General features: G+C 42.9%; 1 protein-coding gene across 13 annotated transcripts in view; it reads right to left on the reverse strand.

Annotated features, from left to right (window-relative positions):
* CASK (calcium/calmodulin dependent serine protein kinase) overlaps positions 1-21,913 on the reverse strand; it is a 438,390-nt gene that overhangs the window by 129,026 nt on the left and 287,451 nt on the right. For 12 of the 13 annotated variants that reach the window (XM_048864731.2, XM_048864713.2, XM_048864695.2 and 9 more), the window contains 4 exons: positions 19,565-19,740; positions 17,771-17,893; positions 15,385-15,468; positions 2,885-2,984 (listed from right to left, as the gene is read on the reverse strand). The exons of the other annotated variant lie outside the window; for it this stretch is intronic. In XM_048864731.2, the coding sequence (XP_048720688.1) occupies positions 2,885-2,984; positions 15,385-15,468; positions 17,771-17,893; positions 19,565-19,740 (483 nt within the window). The remainder of the gene's footprint in view (positions 1-2,884; positions 2,985-15,384; positions 15,469-17,770; positions 17,894-19,564; positions 19,741-21,913) is intronic. 13 annotated transcript variants of the gene reach the window in all.

Below are 21,913 nucleotides of genomic sequence, written 5' to 3' on the forward strand. Positions count from 1 at the left end.
TTTTATCAAAGAGCTAAACAAACTGGAAAATGGCATTTTAAATACTAAATCTTCAACATGGAGTTTCTTATCTGAAATCCCATTATTGCAAAATGCAAAGGCATATCCACTTAGGCTGGGAATTACAGGAGTCCAAAGGAGTTAGATATCCACTTCCCACTGAAATTCAATGGAAGTTGGGTGCTGTCATAGAGAAGCTCTGCCTTGAACACCCTCATGATAGACGACAGACATGCCTGTTCAGTTTCCCTCCTTCAGAGTGCCCAGAAGTAGTTCAACTAGTTGTGGGCTTCATTTATTGCAAGAGCCCCATGCACATAACAAAACAAAAGTCCCACAACCATAGACCAGATTCCCCCTATCATAGTCCAGAGAGTACATGCAACACATCGCCCCAGCATCTCTCACCAGGTCCTGGCTCTTCAGCATAGTCCTCTCTTGTCTTTGTACCAGGACAGCCTCCCCGGCATTTCCAACTGGAATGCAACCTTGCTGTTCCCAGCAGGAACCCCACAGCCTCTCTGTTGAGAGCATCCTTGCCAGGGGAGCATCCCTTACTCCCCAAAGACCCTCTCAGTTCCTTTGGGTCCAGCTCTTGGACCCCGGAGATGTCAGTGGGTAAAAACTCCCCCACTGCTCCCATGCCTTCAGAACTCTCCAGCCCTCCAGGTCTGAGCTGGCAGGCAACTCCCTCTGCTTCTCCTGCTTTCAGCCCTGGCTCTCTGGCTTGCGGATGACAGTCAGCAAATCAATCTTTGCTGCTCTCCTGCCTTCAAGTCTTCTCCCAGAAACCACTTTCTACTTATTTTTGGGACTCTTCCAATACCCTGGTCTCAGGCAACTCTTACCTGCCCCTGACTGACCCAGTCTGCTCATCAGGTTGCTCACGCCCTCTTAAAAACAGGAGCACTTGTTTTGGCTTTGGGGAGCACCTGCTTTGGCTTTTTTGGCTTTTACTTCATTTACTGGGGCTAGCCACCCTGTGACAGGTGCTTAATTCCTTTAGGATCTTTTGAAAAATCCCATCGTTAAGAACCGATGTAGTCTTTACAAGCAGGCGTCAAACATTTGACAACACAGCAAACTGAAGTGCCTTTTTGAGGGGGGAGAGGGAGGTCAAGTTCTTTATCCGGCCTAGTTATTTCAGGAAGCTGAAAGTTGCACTATGGCTCTTTCCCTCAAAGCTTCAGGATGTTTATTCTAAATTAATGATCTAAATGAGGAGCTCTCTGAACTAAACAATTTAAATGAGTCAATCAGGCAACAATAAAAATATCCCTTGGGAGCAGTTTCTCAACCTTTGGGTTGCAACCTCCAAGGAGATCAACAACTGTTGTCCTGAAGCAGGAGCCTGTTCCAGCTTCCTCCCAGAGGAACTCAAACCATTGCATCAGTTCCTCAAGAAATTAATAAGAGGTTCCAAAGGATCCAGCACAAAAGGGCTGAGAGCACACACGTAAATATCTGGATACATGGTTCCTAGAAGAAAAAAGTTGAGAACTTGTGCTTGTGACAGTATCTGCAACCTCAAACCCAAATGAGGAAGAGACACATCCTGTTGATGTAAGCCTGAAGCTGAAATGAGGAACCTTACTATTCCTGTAACAGAAAAATTGTAGAAATGTATGTGGCCTACTTCTGTGACTATGACTGAGGAAGCAGAAGGAAACAAAAAGTATCTTTTGAAACACTGCAAATAATCCTAACTAATGTCCAATCAAACATGATTTGAGGACTTCAACAGCTCAGACATAGGTGAGAGGTTTTTCGCAGGAGTGGGTGGGTGAGATTCTGTGGCCTGCGTTGTGCAGGAGGTCGGACTAGATGATCATAATGCTCCCTTCTGACCTTAGTATCTATGAATCTTTCTGTAAAATAATACATCAGATCCCCTTCTGTACAATACATAAAATGTTCAAATCTGAGTGCCTAGAGTTAGGTGCCCATGTCCATATTTAGGCATCTAAATGAGTGGTGTGAAGTTCCTATGGACTTCACTGAAAGTTGAGAGTGTTAAAAACATCTGACAATCAACCTTTTTATTTGGGCACCTACATTTGAATATTCCAACTTTATGTAAATGAAATTAAATAATATTTAAAAAATTTACTTTTCCACTATTTTTTCTCTGCCATACTTAACATTTGCAAGCCCCCTCCCCCTCCTTCCTTATAGAAATATTAGGACAGTGAATGAGAACTCACCCTTCCCCACCAATCCAAAACACATAATTAAATCCCTGAGACATTTTCTAGCATACTAAGCTTTCAGGCGGTCACACTGACACATGCTGCAACATCTGAATTGCAACCATTGTTTATTTGTTAAGAAAACTTGTTTAGATGGTAATTTACAAAAAGCAGAAGTAATTCTATTGGTCTCATGTTTTCTAAAAGTGTATTTATACAAAACCTATTCTGGAACACCTTTGTCATGTCAATGACCCTCTAAGAGGAGATTAAAAAAAAATAAATAAAAAAATTCAGTTTCAGAAAAAGAGACCAACAAGCTCTTAACTATACAAAGATACACAATGAAAAACATTCGCAGGAAGAACAATCCCACTAAGAGTACAGGGCACAATTTGAAAAAGGTCTCAGACTCAAGTAAAGTAAATAGATAGATATGATGTTATGCCAGCCTTTGTAATAAAACACTGTCAGGTTGAATAAAAATCCAGGAGGATCTATATCACTCTGAAGAAGCATTCTCTGGACACTCCCTTGTAGAACCACTATAAATGAATAATAGTGAAATGCTCACACAAACTCTAACGTACATACTGTTCTATGACATTATGGGAAATCAGCAAACAATACGGGACTAAAGCCAGTAAAGATTTAAAACTCAATATGAAAGGTAAATATGCTTTCAGTGAAATTACCTGAGGAGGTAGGGTCTTCAGAGAAGTCTGGCAGCTCTTCAGGGGGATCCCCATAAAAGGAATTGAATTTGTGGCTTGATACTGCTGCTAGTACTGCCCCCTGAATAAACAAGACAAAGTCAGAGTCATAAGCAGTAGGTCAACAAAACATGTTTACAAACACTGTGGATCAGTTAAGACTGAAGGGCCCAAGCCCTCCCAGTCTATTCTTCTTGTTGGAGTTATGAGAGAGATTCCATGCACTCCATCAATGACCTGACTGCTGCAGTGAAAAAAATCTCACAGCACAGCCAGCCATGCACCATTCCAAAGTATTGGATATGGCAACCTGCCTCTCTGTGATGGATATGGTGAAAGTGCAGCATTTATTTTTAAATTATTGGGCTGCTGCTGCTTCCCCATATTCCTCAGATTAATGAAGAGCAGCGGAGAAAAAGACAAAATGCCCCAAAGCACACCTTTCACTAGTGCATGAGTAGAGAACAATGAAAACCAAAGCCCCCTGATGTAACAGGCACTGCACGGCTCAAAGTCCTAACTGACAAAGATAATGTCATCCTCCAGTGGAGCTAGTTTCCTTTTTTTTTTTTTTTTTTAAAAGAGCCTGAATGGACAGATCTAGTCTTGAAGTATCAGAAGAGAAGAAAGGATGTTCAAAAAACAATACACTGGATGAGTTGATGAGGAAAGCAGGCAAGCCTGCTGGCAAGACAATGACAGTCACCCCCAGGAACTTATTCACTTTACATGGGCAAAAAGGAACTGGCAGCTAGAGCATTAAGAGTCAACTATATTCCACGGCAGAAGCTGGCATGAAATACAGGTTTAGAACTTTGAGAAGTTTCTGCCTTCATCATAAGCAGGAAAACAAACCTCAAGAGTAGGTTCTTTCACAACGGTATCCTTGGAATGTGTTAAATGCTGTCTAGGGGTATGTCTACACTACGGAATAAGGTCGAATTTATAGAAGTCGGTTTTTTAGAAATCGGTTTTATAAATTCGAGTGTGTGTGTCCCCACAGAAAATGCTCTAAGTGCATTAAGTGCATTAACTCGGCGGAGCGCTTCCACAGTACCGAGGCAAGCGTCGACTTCCGGAGCGTTGCACTGTGGGTAGCTATCCCACAGTTCCCGCAGTCTCCGCTGCCCATTGGAATTCTGGGTTGAGATCCCAATGCCTGATGGGGCTAAAACATTGTCGCGGGTGGTTCTGGGTACATATCGTCAGCCTCCCGTTCCCTCCCTCCCCCCATGAAAGCAAGGGCAGACAATCATTTCGCGCCTTTTTTCCTGAGTTACCTGTGCAGACGCCATACCATGGCAAGCATGGAGCCCGCTCAGGTAACCGTCACCCTATGTCTCCTGGGTGCTGGCAGACGCGGTACGGCATTGCTACACAGTAGCAGCAACCCCTTGCCTTGTGGCAGCAGACGGTACAGTACGACTGGTAGCCGTCATCGTCATGTCTGAGGTGCTCCTGGTCGCCTCTGTGAGGTCGATCAGGAGCGCCTGGGCAGACATGGGCACAGGGACTAAATTTGGAGTGACTTGACCAGGTCATTCTCTTTAGTCCTGCAGTCAGTCCTATTGAACCGTCTTATGGTGAGCGGGCAGGCGATACGGACTGCTAGCAGTCGTGCTGTACCATCTTCTGCCGAGCAGTCATGAGATGTGGATGGCATGCAGTCCTTCTGCACCGTCTGCTGCCAGCCAAAGATGTAAAAGATAGATGGAGTGGGTCAAAACAAGAAATAGACCAGATTTGTTTTGTACTCATTTGCTTCCCCCCCCTCCCCTGTCTAGGGGACTCATTCTTCTAGATCACACTGCAGTCAAGGTGCAGCGAGGTAAATCTAGCCATGTATCAATCAGAGGCCAGGCTAACCTTCTTGCTCCAATAAGGACAATAACTTAGGTGCACCATTTCTTATTGGAACCCTCTGTGAAGTCCTGCCTGAAATACTCCTTGATGTAAAGCCACCCCCTTTGTTGATTTTAGCTCCCTGAAGCCAACCCTGTAAGCGCCCCTCCCAGCGTCAGAGCAATGGCAAACAATCGGGCATCTGAGAGTGCTGTCCAGAGCAGTCACAATGGAGCGCTCTGATGGGGCTAAAACATTGTCGCGGGTGGTTCTGGGTACGTGTCGTCAGGCCCCCGTTCCCTCCCTCCCTCCGTGAAAGCAAGGGCAGACAATCATTTCGCGCCTTTTTTCCTGAGTTACCTGTGCAGACGCCATAACACAGCAAGCATGGAGCCCGCTCAGGTAACCGTCACCCTATGTCTCCTGGGTGCTGGCAGACGCGGTACGGCTTTGCTGCACAGTAGCAGCAACCCCTTGCCTTCTGGCAGCAGACGGTGCAATACGATTGGTAGTCGTCCTCATCGTGTCCGAGGTGCTCCTGGCCGCGTCGGCTGGGAGCGCCTGGGCAGACATGGGCGCAGGGACTAAATTTGGAGTGACTTGACCAGGTCATTCTCTTTAGTCCTGCAGTCAGTCCTATTGAACCGTCTTATGGTGAGCAGGCAGGCGATACGGACTGCTAGCAGTCGTACTGTACCATCTTCTGCCAGGCAGGCAAGAGATGAGGATTGCTAGCAGTCGTATTGCACCATCTTCTGCCAGGCAGGCAAGAGATGGGGATGGCTAGCAGGCGTACTGTACCATCTTCTGCCGAGCAGCCATGAGATGTGGATGGCATGCAGTCCTTCTGCACCGTCTGCTGCCAGCCAAAGATGTAAAAGATAGATGGAGTGGGTCAAAACAAGAAATAGACCAGATTTGTTTTGTACTCATTTGCCTCCTCCCCTGTCTAGGGGACTCATTCCTCTAGGTCACACTGCAGTCACTCACAGAGAAGGTGCAGCGAGGTAAATCTAGCCATGTATCAATCAGAGGCCAGGCTAACCTCCTTGTTCCAATAACAACGATAACTTAGGTGCACCATTTCTTATTGGAACCCTCCGTGCAGTCCTGCCTGAAATACTCCTTGATGTACAGGCACCCCCTTTGTTGATTTTAGCTTCCTGAAGCCAACCCTGTAAGCCGTGTCGTCAGTCGCCCCTCCCTCCATCAGAGCAACGGCAGACAATCGTTCCGCGCCTTTTTTCTGTGCGGACGCCATACCACGGCAAGCATGGAGCCCGCTCAGCTCACTTTGGCAATTAGGAGCACATTAACCACCACACGCATTATTCAGCAGTATATGCAGCACCAGAACATGGCAACGCGATACCGGGCGAGGAGGCGACGTCAGCGCGGTCCCGTGAGTGATCAGGACATGGACACAGATTTCTCTGAAAGCATGGGCCCTGACAATGCATGCATCATGGTGCTAATGGGGCAGGTTCATGCTGTGGAACGCCGATTCTGGGCTCGGGAAACAAGCACAGACTGGTGGGACCGCATAGTGTTGCAGGTCTGGGACGATTCCCAGTGGCTACGAAACTTTCGCATGCGTAAGGGCACTTTCATGGAACTTTGTGACTTGCTTTCCCCTGTCCTGAAGCGCATGAATACCAAGATGAGAGCAGCCCTCACAGTTGAGAAGCGAGTGGCGATAGCCCTGTGGAAGCTTGCAACGCCAGACAGCTACCGGTCAGTTGGGAATCAATTTGGAGTGGGCAAATCTACTGTGGGGGCTGCTGTGATGCAAGTAGCCCACGCAATCAAAGATCTGCTGATATCAAGGGTAGTGACCCTGGGAAATGTGCAGGTCATAGTGGATGGCTTTGCTGCAATGGGATTCCCTAACTGTGGTGGGGCTATAGATGGAACCCATATCCCTATCTTGGCACCGGAGCACCAAGCCGCCGAGTACATAAACCGCAAGGGGTACTTTTCGATAGTGCTGCAAGCTCTGGTGGATCACAAGGGACGTTTCACCAACATCAACGTGGGATGGCCGGGAAAGGTGCATGATGCTCGCATCTTCAGGAACTCTGGTCTGTTTCAAAAGCTGCAGGAAGGGACTTTATTCCCAGACCAGAAAATAACTGTTGGGGATGTTGAAATGCCTATATGTATCCTTGGGGACCCAGCCTACCCCTTAATGCCATGGCTCATGAAGCCGTACACAGGCAGCCTGGACAGTGGTCAGGAGCTGTTCAACTACAGGCTGAGCAAGTGCAGAATGGTGGTAGAATGTGCATTTGGACGTTTAAAGGCGCGCTGGTGCAGTTTACTGACTCGCTTAGACCTCAGTGAAACCAATATTCCCACTGTTATTACTGCTTGCTGTATGCTCCACAATATCTGTGAGAGTAAGGGGGAGACGTTTATGGCGGGGTGGGAGGTTGAGGCAAATCGCCTAGCTGCTGGTTACGCGCAGCCAGACACCAGGGCGGTTAGAAGAGCACAGGAGGGCGCGGTACGCATCAGAGAAGCTTTGAAAAACAGTTTTATGACTGGCCAGGCTACGGTGTGAAAGTTCTGTTTGTTTCTCCTTGATGAACCCCCCCACCCCTTGGTTCACTCTACTTCCCTGTAAGCTAACCACCCTCCCCTCCTCCCTTTAATCATTGCTTGCAGAGCCAATAAAGTCATTGCTGCTTCACAGTCATGCATTCGTTATTCATTCATCACACAAATAGGGGGATGACTACCAAGGTATCCCAGGAGGGGTGGTGGAGGAGGGAAGGAAAATGCCACACAGCACTTTAAGCACAGCACTTTAAAAGTTTACAACTTTAAAATTTATTGAATGACAGCCTTCTTTTTTTTGGGCAATCCTCTGTGGGGGAGTGGCTGGTTGGCCGGAGGCCTCCCCACCGCGTTCTTGGGCGTCTGGGTGTGGAGGCTATGGAACTTGGGGAGGAGGGCGGTTGGTTACAGAGGGGCTGCAGTGGCAGTCTGTGCTCCAGCTGCCTTTGCTGCAGCTCAACCATACACTGGAGCATACTGGTTTGGTCCTGCAGCAGCCTCAGCATTGAATCCTGCCTCCTCTCATCACGCTGCCGCCACCTTTGAGCTTCAGCCCTGTCTTCAGCCCGCCACTTACTCTCTTCAGCCCGCCACTTACTCTCTTCAGCCCGCCACCTCTCCTCCCGGTCATTTTGTGCTTTCCTGCACTCTGACATTATTTGCCTCCACGCATTCGTCTGTGCTCTGTCAGTGTGGGAGGACAGCATGAGCTCGGAGAACATTTCATCGCGAGTGCGTTTTTTTTTCTTTCTAAGCTTCACTAGCCTCTGGGAAGGAGAAGATCCTGTGATCATTGAAACACATGCAGCTGGTGGAGAAAAAAAAAGGGACAGCGGTATTTAAAAAGACATTTTATAAAACAGTGGCTACACTCTTTCAGGGTAAACCTTGCTGTTAACATTACATACATAGCACATGTGCTTTCGTTACAAGGTCGCATTTTGCCTCCTCCCACCGCGTGATTTTGGTTGAATGCCAGCAAACATACACTGCAATGCTTTGTTCTACAGTGATTCCCCAGTACGTGTTGCTGGCCTGGAGTGGTAAAGTGTCCTACCATGAAGGACGAAATAAGGCTGCCCTCCCCAGAAACCTTTTGCAAAGGCAGAACCGCAAATGCCAGGGCAAAGTAATCCTTTCACATGCTTGCTTTTAAACCATGTATAGCATTTTAAAAGGTACACTCACCAGAGGTCCCTTCTCCGCCTGCTGAGTCCAGGAGGCAGCCTTGGGTGGGTTCGGGGGGTACTGGCTCCAGGTCTAGGGTGAGAAACAGTTCCTGGCTGTCGGGAAAACCGGTTTCTCCGCTTGCTTGCTGTGAGCTATCTACAACCTCCTCATCATCATCTTCTTCGTCCCCAAAACCTACTTCTGTATTGCCTCCATCTCCATTGAAGGAGTCAAACAACACGGCTGGGGTAGTGGTGGCTGAACCCCCTAAAATGGCATGCAGCTCATCATAGAAGCGGCATGTTTGGGGCTCTGACCCAGAGCGGCTGTTCGCCTCTCTGGTTTTCTGGTAGGCTTGCCTCAGCTCCTTCAGTTTCACGCGGCACTGCTTCGGGTCCCTGTTATGGCCTCTGTCCTTCATGCCCTGGGAGATTTTCAGAAAGGTTTTGGCATTTCGAAAACTGGAACGGAGTTCTGATAGCACGGATTCCTCTCCCCAAACAGCGATCAGATCCCGTACCTCCCGTTCAGTCCATGCTGGAGCTCTTTTGCGATTCTGGGACTCCATCATGGTCACCTCTGCTGATGAGCTCTGCATGGTCACCTGCAGCTTGCCACGCTGGCCAAACAGGAAATGAGATTCAAAAGTTCGCGGTTCTTTTCCTGTCTACCTGGCCAGTGCATCTGAGTTGAGAGCGCTGTCCAGAGCGGTCAGAATGGAGCACTCTGGGATAGCTCCCGGAGGCCAATACCATCAAATTGTGTCCACAGTACCCCAAATTCGAGCCGGCAACGTCGATTTAAGCGCTAATCCACTTGTCAGGGGTGGAGTAAGGAAATCGATTTTAAGAGCCCTTTAAGTCGAAATAAAGGGCTTCATTGTGTGGACGGGTGCAGGTTTAAATCGATTTAACGCTGCTAAATTCGACCTAAAGTCCTAGTGTAGACCAGGGCTAGGAGTTTCATCTAATTCACCCCACACAATCAATAGTTATTTGGGTATGCTGCTGTCTAGCAATGGAGAAGCTTTTTTCAGCCAACCTTACTTTTAATCTACAAATTAGAAGGCAAGGAGTGGATCCTAGCATACAGTGGCCTGCATCATTCCTTCTGATACTACATATGTTTTCTTCACCAGGAAAATTTTTTACTGACACTGATTAGCCTCCTCCCACAAACCTTAAAAAAGCTTATCACTTAAGTATTTCAGGACATTATATAGAAATACTGTACACACTGCCCTTAAAATAACACTCAGAACCAGAGAGAATGAGCTAGGAAGATGATGATAATAAAGTATCCCTTGTTTATTTTCTACTCCCTAAAATGTCTTGCCATGTTTAGACTGAAATAAATTAGGCACCTTACTGTCTTATTTGGAAAAAGAAAACACTTAAGAGTTTTTGGATTGCTCCACTCAAATCACGTGGTAGGTAATCTATTACTGATGTGTCATTGAGGTTACCAGTATGTTTCTTAATTATGTGAGCTCTCTCTCTCTCACACACACACACACACGCCCACCCACAAATAATAATTTCAGTAAACAAATTAATATAATTGTGGTCCAGATATATGTAGTTTACTGCTCAAAGTAGCAGTCATATTTAAATTTATAGGCATTTATTTTTTGGACTCCTCACACTACTCTGAAACGCTGGTACACAGGAGATAAAAGTCAGGCTTTTAAAATAGGTTAACCTCATGATGCGGACATGTTGACAATTAATTATTAATATCAAGGGATGATCAATGAAGAATCAATACAACATATTAACAACACATAACATAGAACTGTGAAGATGTATACTGTGAGAAAGAGAAAAGGGATGCATTGCTGCTTCTTTTGCCTTTTTGGTTTGCAATTGTGATTCACAGGTATTGCTCAAGAGAGCAAAGCCAGCTGACAGGTTTCTTAAATTGGTGGCATTCTGCATTATGCCTTTAGAAACTTTCCAACAGTTTAAGAAAACCTGAGACCTTTTATGTAGTTATTACTTGAAATATTACTGATAAAAATATTGCTTCATCTAAGACAGTTATAGTGGGAAATTTAAAAACAGTTTCAAGTGAATTAAGCAGGAAACCTGTGGTTTGTAGTTCTGTATGTTTATGAAAGTTAAAGATCTGATCCTTAACTTGGCTGTGGAAATGAGAAACATTAGTTTATCCTATTTATTTTTGGAATGTCCATTGTGTCAAAGGAGAATTGCAATATTGTTGGACTTCAGCTCTAAAATGCCAAAAGGCAACATTAAAGATTCACAGACAGCAAAGACAGCATTTTTGTTTAGAGCGGATCTCATGCAGTAACTAGTATGAAAATAGCTGTCTTCTCAAAACCACATTGAGACCACAGTTTTTTATGTAATGTCAAGTGATATTAAGGAAGGACTAATTTTTGTTTTAAGTCATGTTTTTAGTGTCTAACTGGTTTCAAACGATGCTAAATGACCCTGATCAACTAGCCTCTGATATAAAAAAAATCCCAGAAGCTCTCTCAGAATGCAGAAGATATTTTAATTTACGCAATGAAGCCTAAAAATGTACAATCTAAACCTGTAAATAACTAAAATATAGTCATTTTCCCAGAATAAGGGCCAGATACTGCCTTTAAAGAACAGGGCTGTGCCGAGGAAAGAGCTGAACTCCAACATCCCAGGTAGGGCTCTGAGCAGTGGCACTGTGCCTCAGGGAGCAATCTGGTGCATAAGGTGAAATTTGCTGCTGTTTTACCTTTTAAGAGACTGTAGTGTACATTCCTCTGAGGCTAGTCAGCTGTAGTGATCTCTACTTCCATTTTGAGTGGCTTGCAGGACATAAAAGGGAGAAGTCTCTGTGCTCAGGAGAGTTTAGGGCCTGCAACTGTGACTGGTGTCTGCATGGGGGAAAGGGAAGGTTTTTTGAAGCTTCCATACCTTCTTGTGCACCTGCACATAGTGTGTCTGGCTATGACCAGCATAAAAGCATATAAAGCATAAAAAAAACCCCCACACTTGAGGGGGGGGGGTTAACTAGATGAAGGGAATTTGGCAGCTTTTCTATTCAGGTAAGACAGGTAAATGCTTGGGAGTATATACAGATTTGGAACAATTATACCAGAACAATTTTATTTGAAATAAGTGTAGAGAAAGAGACCTAAGGAATAAATTCCTGAGCTCTTTAGTTGGCAAGGTAGTTCTGATAAAAATGATAATTCTAAGATGCAAAAATGCTCTATATGTTCGTGAGTCTCCCATAATGTCCCCAATAGTCTGGGCAAAGATCAAATACCATGGTATATAAACCAGTATATAACGAAAAAATAACTGGGATAGACAGTGGTATTAAGCCACATCAATGATGGTATGGAAAAGCGCCATCCTAATACAGATCTCCCAAATGCATCAAGTTGAGACAGGTACAGTGGCTCTGTGAGCACAGGGTAAACAAAGCAGCTGCTATTATAGCCTCTTTTCTCCTTACTCTGTTTGGACAGGCTAGCACCTCTATAGATGGCAACTTGAAGCATTCTTTATATTGAGCACAAGGATTGCCACTGGGCTGCCCGGAGCAGGGGTGCAGGGAGTGGGAAAGAAAGCTCTGAATTCTTTCACTTGTGCAGGGTTCGGCATGATCTGGTCCCTAGAGAGAAAATTAACACTTTAATGGATCAATACAAGGAAGATAGTACAACTGTCCCAGTTTTTTAATAACTCCTCGAATTCTGAAACAAGCAGTGGTTCCAATATTGTTTCTGGTTACAAAGGTTACAGTACATTATATGGTAATCAAGTAACTGTAAAATTAACATTTTCCGTTTGGAGATGTGCTTCAATTCTGGCAAAATTCAGAAAACAACATTGGAATCTGTTATTTGACTCAGACATATCAATATGAAAATATGATAATCTCAGACTTCTTGGTGGTAGTTATGTGAGGAATTTCAAAGTTAGAAAAAATAATGAAATACTAACAGTATCTGATCCAGTGTTAAAAGGACAATTTGTTGTTTGCTCATTCCAGAAAAATAGGGCCTAACGTACAAGTTTTACAGCGTTTCATGTGTGGGGTGCATTGCAATGAACAATTAGTACTTTCAGAACACCTCCTGAAGAACAATAGCATGGATTAAGTAAATGGCAGGGAAAAGGTTGGTATAGTATAATATGGTATTGAATGTATATAAACACAAGATGCTAAGAGTGGAGAATTGCCTATAAAGTAAAGATTGAAGCTTATGTGTAGACCAGAAAAATAGATGGTTTAAAAAAATGTTAGCTAAAATGCTTTAACTAATGCAATTTTAAATAGGACTTTGTACCTCATGTAGGCAAGCTGTGTTTAATAATGTGTTATCTGATCATAGTTAAACATAGGGGGAAGCTGCTAACTTGTTCAGAAGCATGAGGATTATTCCAATCCTACATGCTAGACATGGTTAGAATTATGCAAAACTTCCGTGAGGCAACTAGTTGAAATTAATCTGATTTTGCATTTTACAAACCCTACAATTGGCACAGATTTGCCAAAAGGATGCCCGAATCTTTTGATGAACCTAGACCAAGTTTCAGGTAAAACCCCATCAGAGAGGCAATGGATTTATGATTCTGAGTGGAAATCACACGTTTCAGCTGGATCTCAACATTATTTTCCGTATACACCTCTACCCTGATATAATGCAGTCCTTGGGAGCCAAAAAATCTTACCGCGTTATAGGTGAAACCACGTTGTATCGAACTTGCTTTGGCCTCGAGCATTTCCGTTATTAATACGGTATTTGACAAAAGAAGTTTTATTCTTGGTGTTGTTTTAGAAAGGGTGCATCTGATGTTGTCCTTCACATCAAGCCCGGGGTAGGGGCTCACAGCCGCGCGTCCCTGTCGGGGTCGGGGCTCGTAGCCACGTGTCCCTGTCGGGGCTCACAGCCCAGCACTGGGGTTGGGGCTTGCAGCTGCACGTCCCTGCTGGGGTCGGGGCTCACAGCCTGGCACAGGGGTTGGGGTTGGGACTCATAGCTGCGCTCTGGGGTCGGGGATCGTAGCCCCGCAGCTCCACACAGGGGTCGGGACTCGCAGCCATGCGTCATGGTTGGGGCTTACAGCCTGGCGCAAAGGTCAGAGCTCGCAAGGTGCAGCCGCGCTCTGGAGTCGGGGCTCGCGACCCCCCACATAACCGGGTCGCTACCCCCAGTTTGAGAACCAATGTTGAAGACGAGACAGAAAACCATTTTTGCTTTACCACATTATATCCGAATTCGTGTTATATCGGATCGCGTTATATCGGGGTAGAGGTGTAGTTGGAAACTGCTCCTATATATAACTAAAGGCTGAGGGAACATTCTTAAGAATACCCCTTTGCAAAGAGCTATAACCTACCCCCAGAAAATAAAATAAAATCATAATTGTCCTTTATGAACATCTTTTGGTGGCCCTCCATATTTGATGACTGGTGAAGCCAGTGGAATGTTTATCCTTTGTTGACATAACTGATTACAAAAAACAGAACAACATAGATGAAACTAAGCACTAGGAATTAAATTATGCCGTAGCACAGGAGTGACTCAAAAATGTACAAACTGGCTATTCTCTAAAGAAGCAAAAACAGGCCGCAAGAATATTTTTCACATTTTAGAAATTATATTTAGAACCTTTTAGGAAAAAAAACAGTAGTCTCCCTCCCTCCCAGTCACAGAAAAGACACACTTTCTCCAATTGCAAAGAATCAAGAACAGATGGTTGCAGACTCTGGCTCAGTAAATAAGTGCTCCACTCCAAATCCTTATAATCACAACCTCAAAGGATGTATTCTAGAAATGTCTGCAGAATGCTAGTCTGGTGCCAAGTGCATGCACCATAGGAACAGCAATTATAGTGGGGATCTAATACAGACAGCAGTATTACGGGTGATGGAGGGGGAATGTTGCGAGGCTACCATAACCATACAGAGTGGAAACAATGCAACCTTCTAGCAATGATCACCTGTGAAAAGAATACTTTTGTAAAGAAACCCTATTTCTGCAGCTTGAGATTTGCCTCATGTTTGGTTTGAGTTTGTCCCAAAATCTCATTTAGGTCAATGCATGACAAGACAATCTAAATAAGACATCTTATATTCAAGGTAATTAATCAATGATCATTAGACTAATTAAGATTCCTGACCTCATAATTCTAGATATTTCAGACTATAAAAACTCAATGAAACCAAGAGACTAAATGGAGGGGACAAGTGTCTGCAGCATGACACAGCAGCAAACTAATCCATTCTAAATATCTAGTTTCAGAGTAACAGCCGTGTTAGTCTGTATTCGCAAAAAGAAAAGGAGTACTTGTGGTACCCTAGAGACTAACCAATTTATTTGAGCATAAGCGACCTGTAGCTCACGAAAGCTTATGCTCAAATAAATTGGTTAGTCTCTAAGGTGCCACAAGTACTCCTTTTCTTTTTTCTAAATATCTATTTCAACTTTAAATCTTTACAATTTTAAAAAATACATAGAACTCTTGACTCGTATTAAAAGTCTACATGGCTTGTCTATACGGTGCAGAAATGCACACCAGAAGGGTGTAAATAGTATAGCACTCAAGTGTGCTGCTCTAACTGCCCTGTGTAGATCCCACTGATGTGCTCTAAAAGGTTCCTAGTGCACGTGTTTGGGACTGTATCAACATGCACTAGGTACCTTGTAGACCATGTCAGCAGAGTCTAAGGGGTAGTTAGAGCGCAACACTTTAGAGTGCTTTACTATTTATATCTTCCTGGTGTGCTCTGTCGCACCATATAAACAAGCCCTATGACACTTAATAACAAAGTTCTTTCACATAGAATTAGGTACTAGATTTCTTTTCTAATATTTTCAAAATTCCAAAAGAAAACCATATAAAATTTAAGGTAATGCAATTATATCTGTCTTAATGTCAGATTCCTTTTACCTTTAGTTTCCTTCTTGCATTGAATTTCCTCAGTTGCTCTACTGTTTCTGGAAGATGAATCTTGTATGCATAGCGATCCCTCTCCTACAATAATAAAAAAATACTCAAACTTCGCTCTGACAAAAAACATTAAAAATTGGCCAAGATATGCATTAGATACTATACTATCACACAGCAACTTAGGATTTGATTACACTGATGTAAACCAGGGGTCAGCAACCTTCGGCATGCGGCCCATCAGGGTAATCCACTAGCGGGCCGCAAGACATTTTGTTTACATTGACTGTTCGCAGGCATGGCCCCCCGCAGCTTCCATGGGCTACAGTTCGCCGTTCCTGGCCCATAGGAGCTGCTGGGGGCCATGCCTGCGAATGGTCAATGTAGACAAAATGTCTCACGGCCCGCCAGTGGATTACCCTGATGGGCCGTGTGCCAAAGGTTGCCAACCCCGGATGTAAACATTAAGGAAATTTCTTATAGAAATCAAGATGGTTGGATTCCAGAATGGGGGAAAGGCAGGTGTTGTGTTGTCACTTTCTGTGGCTGAAACCTATGGTCAGTTGGTAGAACATTAATAGAACAGATTCTGTAAATTGCTGGGTAAGAGTTTTTCCTAAATTCGCAAATTACAAAAGAATTCAGGTTAAACAACATGGAACCCCCAGTGTGAGCTGCTTCACTTAAACTGGATTTTTACTTTCTGTACTTAGTAAGTTTTCGACAGCAACAAAAAGAAAACACACAATATGAAAAAAAATTATGCAATCTATTCAATACCAGAGATTATAACTCCTAAAAGGCAGAGTCCTAAAAAACATATCTGATGCAAAGTCAGAAATAATGCAATTATTGCAGGTATGTTTGCTGCTCCCCATTCTTGTTAACAACATTCTTAAACACACAACACAATTTGAATACTTGAGCATCTCGGCAATTTAAAGCCATTTAATTGTATGTATTACTGAAAGGAGTGGAGAGACAATCTTATTGATCTCTTTCAGTTTTAAGATTAATTGGTTAAAATTTTAGTACACTAACGTAGCTTTAAGATGTTGGTCATTTCAACATTTAAATATACAAATAATTATATTAGTATTAACTGATTATATTTAGAATGGCTTGTGTAACTGCAGACTCCTTTCTTCATTACTATTAAGTTATCAAAGAATATTTGAATATATCACCATACAATATTACACTTCAGCTTTAATATAAGGAAAACAGATGTACTGGCTCTGTAAAACATTTATATTAATTAAAAAATACACTCTGGAGAGCCATATGATAGCATCATCTACCACAAATGACATTCACTACCACATTCATACTAATAATCTGTGTATATTGCATGCTGCCAATGACTCATGGCTGTATGTGATTAATGTAATTTTGACTCAGGAAAGGAAAGCTGAGTTTAGCTTAGTAAGGCAGATATATGAGAAGACTGAATTAGGGAATGCCAATAGCCACTTCAGGATTATGCTTGGAAGTATCTATTACAAATGCAATTCTGCCTCTTCTTACCTGCCCAAACCTCTCACCTGACTTTAAGTTCAAAAAATAAAGTTAGATCAGCCTCAAAATGTGCAGGTTAGCACTAGGTAGAGCCAAGGTTACATTTTTCTGCAAAATTTGCAGGGATTTGGACAATAAAGCTTCTCAGCTATGACACCCTAATGACAGAGGCATTCACTACAGTTCAAAAAGTCTAACTTTCTTTTGGCCACAATACAGAAAATAAAACACAAAATAGAAAGCAAGAGAGAAATAAAACTTTGTTAACCAGATTCTAACTAGTATCAATGCTCAGAACCAAAATTTATTAACTTCTGAATGCGGAATACTGCTACGGACCTCCAGCTCTGGTGAGTTTAGCACAGGACATCCTAGGGACTGCTGGAGAGCTCTGCTTACATTCTCCCCAAGCTCCCACCTTTCTTTGTAGAGAGAGGCTTCAAAATGTAACTCCTATCACTAGCAAGGGTTCTCAGTGGAAAAATATTTATTTTCATACCAGAAGGCTGATAAAAGCAGCTGCTGAGCCTTCTCAGGTCACCTGCAGGGGAAGGAGGAAGAGATGGAAGATAAAGCTTCTAAAATTCACATAGGATTCTATCATCTGGACTCCAGGAGGGCCACAGCAAGAGGTGGGAATGCTCCCCAAATCATCTTCCACACAGCACTACTCTACATCCTACAGTCCTCTTGAGGCACATATGGGGGCTCAATCCTGCAAGGTGTCGATCACTCAGGCCCCAATCCAGTAAAGCACTTAAGCACATCTAAATGTTTCTGTAACTTGATGGCTAATTTGAAGAGCAAAAAATCAACTCCATGTTTTTAAGGATATGAATTTTTGAGATGTTATGTTGTTGGCTTTATTTACCTTCAGCCAAGGATGATTCAGTGCCTCATAAACGGTTATCCTTTCAGCTGGGTCCAGCATAAGCATGCGGCGTACCAGATCTTTGGCACTTTCAGAGATATGGCTCCACTGCCTGGGATTCATCTGATTGTAAGTGAAGAAAAAAATTAAAGCAAGTGACAGAGTACAACATTACAGGATACAGTTATTCTGTACAATGAGCAACTAAGGTATAAGGTTACATGACATTGGTACTATTGTCAATATTTTATTCCTATGAATGTACACATAAGAATTGTGCACCATTTAAAAACGTATAGATATATGTTAGTATGTGAAAACTAAAACATTACGTACAGTGCTCGATGATTATACAACTGGTAATACGGTACCCATTTTCCCACCTACTTTTTTTGCATGTAATGTTCCCTACAGATCAAATTCACCTTCCCTGTACAAAGCAAAAGTAATCAGGCTTTGTCTGTGGAAATGAAATGGATGAAAGGACAAGTTTATGAGCTGCAGTGCAGCCATTCTACACCACAGTGAAGTGTTGAGCTGCTGGATCTGAATAAAAGGGTTCCATGACCCCTCCCACACTGTGGTTCTTAGGAATGCAGAGGACCTTGTGGACAACTGCTTCTTCCACAAGGCCAGTGTAAGGTTTAAAGGTTTCAGGAGACCTTTCGCTATTTCCTTGCAAGGGTAGAATTTAATCCAGAATTGAGAGCACATATGATATGGAAATCATTGAGACAAACAAATGTACACTTCGATGTCACTTTTAGAATCAGTTTCAGAATAGAACCACACTAAGCAAGCAACAACATACAATGTGATGTATAGTATAATCACACATTTCAAGTGTGACCAGCTTTGTGCCTTCAGCTGTTCAAGAAGAAAGGATTACCAATATAGGCACGCTCCATTAAGCGTCTTACTGTTGTTGTAAAGCATTTTTTTCCCCTGAGGCTCCCAGCTGCAGAGTAGACATACCCATGTCAATTAATAAAAAGAATACTACATATTATAGGACCATCAAGCTTTAGCAAGATTTTGGGCAATATTCTTACCACTTTGCTAATGTACTAAAGGTGTGATTTTGATGTATGCAAAGAAGAAGAAATGAAATGAAAGGGCTTTAACTCCTTCCTCATAATGACTCCATGATTTTGGAAAGTGTTATGAAACAGGTTTGTCCTCAGACACTGTAGTTTGTTATCAATTACCAGTAGCTCCTTAGTAAGTAATCAGTTCTTTCATAGCTTACTATACAGTGTAATACGACAAAAGTATGATACCATTTGTACACTAAGATAACCACAAATATTTTAACTAAATTAATGAGTTCATTCTTTAGCTATCACATTTAGCATTCAGAACTACAAACAAATGTGAGAAATTTCATAAAATGGAGGAATACATATAAGAGTTTATGTATATATCAGTCATACAGATAACACAGAACATATAGTACACACTGAGGCCCTAATCACAAAAACACATATGCATGTAAGTAGTCTCCCTGAACTCACTGTAAGATCAGGGTCCAATTTGATGTTACGTTAGCTGCTTAATCTAGATAAATGATACGGTAATCTAAATGGCAGAGACTGTTAAACATATACTCCATGGAAAAATGGATCAATAATGATATAATTATCTCTATTTGCACATAGAGAGCTGTTTGTCTTGTGGAATTTTGCAAATTTCAGTCAGGCTAATTAGCAGCCAAAATATAGAAAGCAACTTCCAGAAATGTTTACAGCAGTGTTTTACCTCAGTGAAAAAGTAATCATGCACACTGTCATTTACCTTATATTTTCCTTTAATAATGCCTTCAAATAATCTTTCCTTGGTTCCATAAAAAGGCAGACAACCACTTAGTAGAATAAAAAGGATCACTCCACAACCCCAAACATCTACAGGCTTCCCATAGGGTTCTCTTTTTACTACTTCTGGGGCCATAAAATGAGGTGTTCCTACACGTCCTAAATGGAAATACAAACAAAACTGAGTAAAGTGATGTGTTTCAAACATGAAAATAAAAGTGAATAGGAAAGAAATTAATCTGCATTAATTCTAAGAAAAACAGTTATAATGGAAAGTTTTATTCACGGATTAAACTTTTTTTTAAAGACAATATTTTCCTTTTCTATATTCAGTATTTGTGAAATGTGTCAGAATGGAGTAGTCACTAATTTCTCTGCTCCTTGGTTTACCCATCAATAAATTGGGTAAAATATTTACCTACCTTCCAAAAGATGTCATGTAATTAAAGGTTATTTTAAAAAGCTCTGAGATCCTTGGGTGAAATGTGCTGTATAACAAGTATTTGACAGCCATGGAGAGCAAGACTCTCTATTTATCCACAGAACAGGTACAACGGAAGACTGTTCCCCCCTAAATGCTTTACCAACGTTTCTTAACTTTGATTTGAAGAAGTCACCTCTAGAGCTGAGGTGGCTGTTCAGGCTCCATATCCTTTTCGCTGAAGGGTATCAAACAGTACCTAATGTTTTTATGGTGTGGACATTGTCCTTGAAGAATTATACTTACAACACAAACTCACATCAGATGTTAATGTTTTGGGGGCAGGTTTTGAACCAGTGATTAAACAGAGGACCATGAAAACAATTATTTTTATGATCAATGCCCTTGAACTTTCAAGGGAGTAAAAGCAATCTTTTTTCTTAGGATTACTTTTGCTCAATTACTAACTGATGTGTTAAACTGAACAAATGTAATAAAATGCATTTTATCGCTCTCTGTATATTCACCCCCAAATGGTCCCTGTTGCAAAGGAACTACAGAAGAACCGCAAATGTAATTTTCAAGGCAATAGGAGCTTTGTCTGTACTACATGAGCAGCCTTAGGACTTCACAGGCACTGATGGTAACATCTGGGGAAAATCACGAGTCTGGCTAACAGCTGCTGTCACCACCACTGGATCTATCATCATTTATGTGCCCAGACTTGACAATTGTAGTGCCCAAAAGCCTGAGTCAGGCCCATAGTGCTGGGTACTGTACAAACTCAGATGAAAAGATGTTCTCTGCCCTACAGGGATTACAACCTAAAGGACTCAACTGCTATCACCATTTAATGCTACCACTACTAAAAGTTGCCTTGCAGAAAGACTTCTGCTGGACTGCTTTTTCCTGGGCACCACAAGACGACAAAACACCAGGAATATGCTTTAACTTGGTAGTACAATTTTATAAAGTAACAATCTGAGAACTATCTGGCAACAACTTGTCCAGTGCAGATCATCCTTCCTTTGTAATCCATCTATCTGGTGGTGGAGGGTTGCCCCTGCTCCATGTAATCTGGTCCCAAAACCACTGGTGGGACTCCGCCACTCTCCCTTTGTATGAGGACTAAGGGGTGGGGAAGAGGGGGCTGTTTCCTCAATGTCTCAGATGTTAGGAACCCCAACCCATTCCCTACCGTCTATAAATGCCGCCTTCTTATCCGTTTCCAATTCCGATTCATCAGGGAACCGGAGCCCCTACTGAATGATTACCTGCACTGGGCATGTACCAATTTGTAATGAAATTAATTTTACAATCTAACCTATCCACCAGTCCCCAGGCTGCTGAGAGAAAGGTGAAAAAACCCACCTTGCCCAGGCCAATGTGGTACTGAGGGAAAAATTAAATTATGAACCCAAAAAGGAGACTAGTGCCCACAACAAAGCCCAGAAACTGAGTCCTACTCTAATCCCAATGGGAGAGAGAGGGGAAGCTTTACTCCCAGTGCAGACTGGTGCCTCAGGGCAGGGGGAAAAGGCTTTTAAACCTCCCCTGAGATGCCTGGGAGTGAATAGACTTATACTGCACCCATCTGCCAAACCAATCAGCCACAGAACCCAGACCACAAGGAGGGGAGGGTTATGTGGAATCCTTCAAAGGGTCAAGGGTTTTCCTTCCTCTGATGTCCCAGACTAGAATAATAGAATCATAGATTTTAAGGTCAGAAGGGACCATTATGATCGTCTAATCTGACCTCCTGCACAACGCAGGCCACGGAATCTCACCCACCAACTCCTGTAACAAACCCCTAACTTATGTCTGAGCTACTGAGCTACTTATGTCTGAGCTACTTGTGATTTAAAGACTTCTAAGATGCAGAGAATCTTCCAGCAAGTGACCTATGCCCCA

The sequence above is a fragment of the Caretta caretta genome, chromosome 1 (genome assembly GCF_965140235.1).
Source record: "Caretta caretta isolate rCarCar2 chromosome 1, rCarCar1.hap1, whole genome shotgun sequence".
In the NCBI taxonomy this organism is placed as follows: Eukaryota; Metazoa; Chordata; order Testudines; family Cheloniidae; genus Caretta; species Caretta caretta.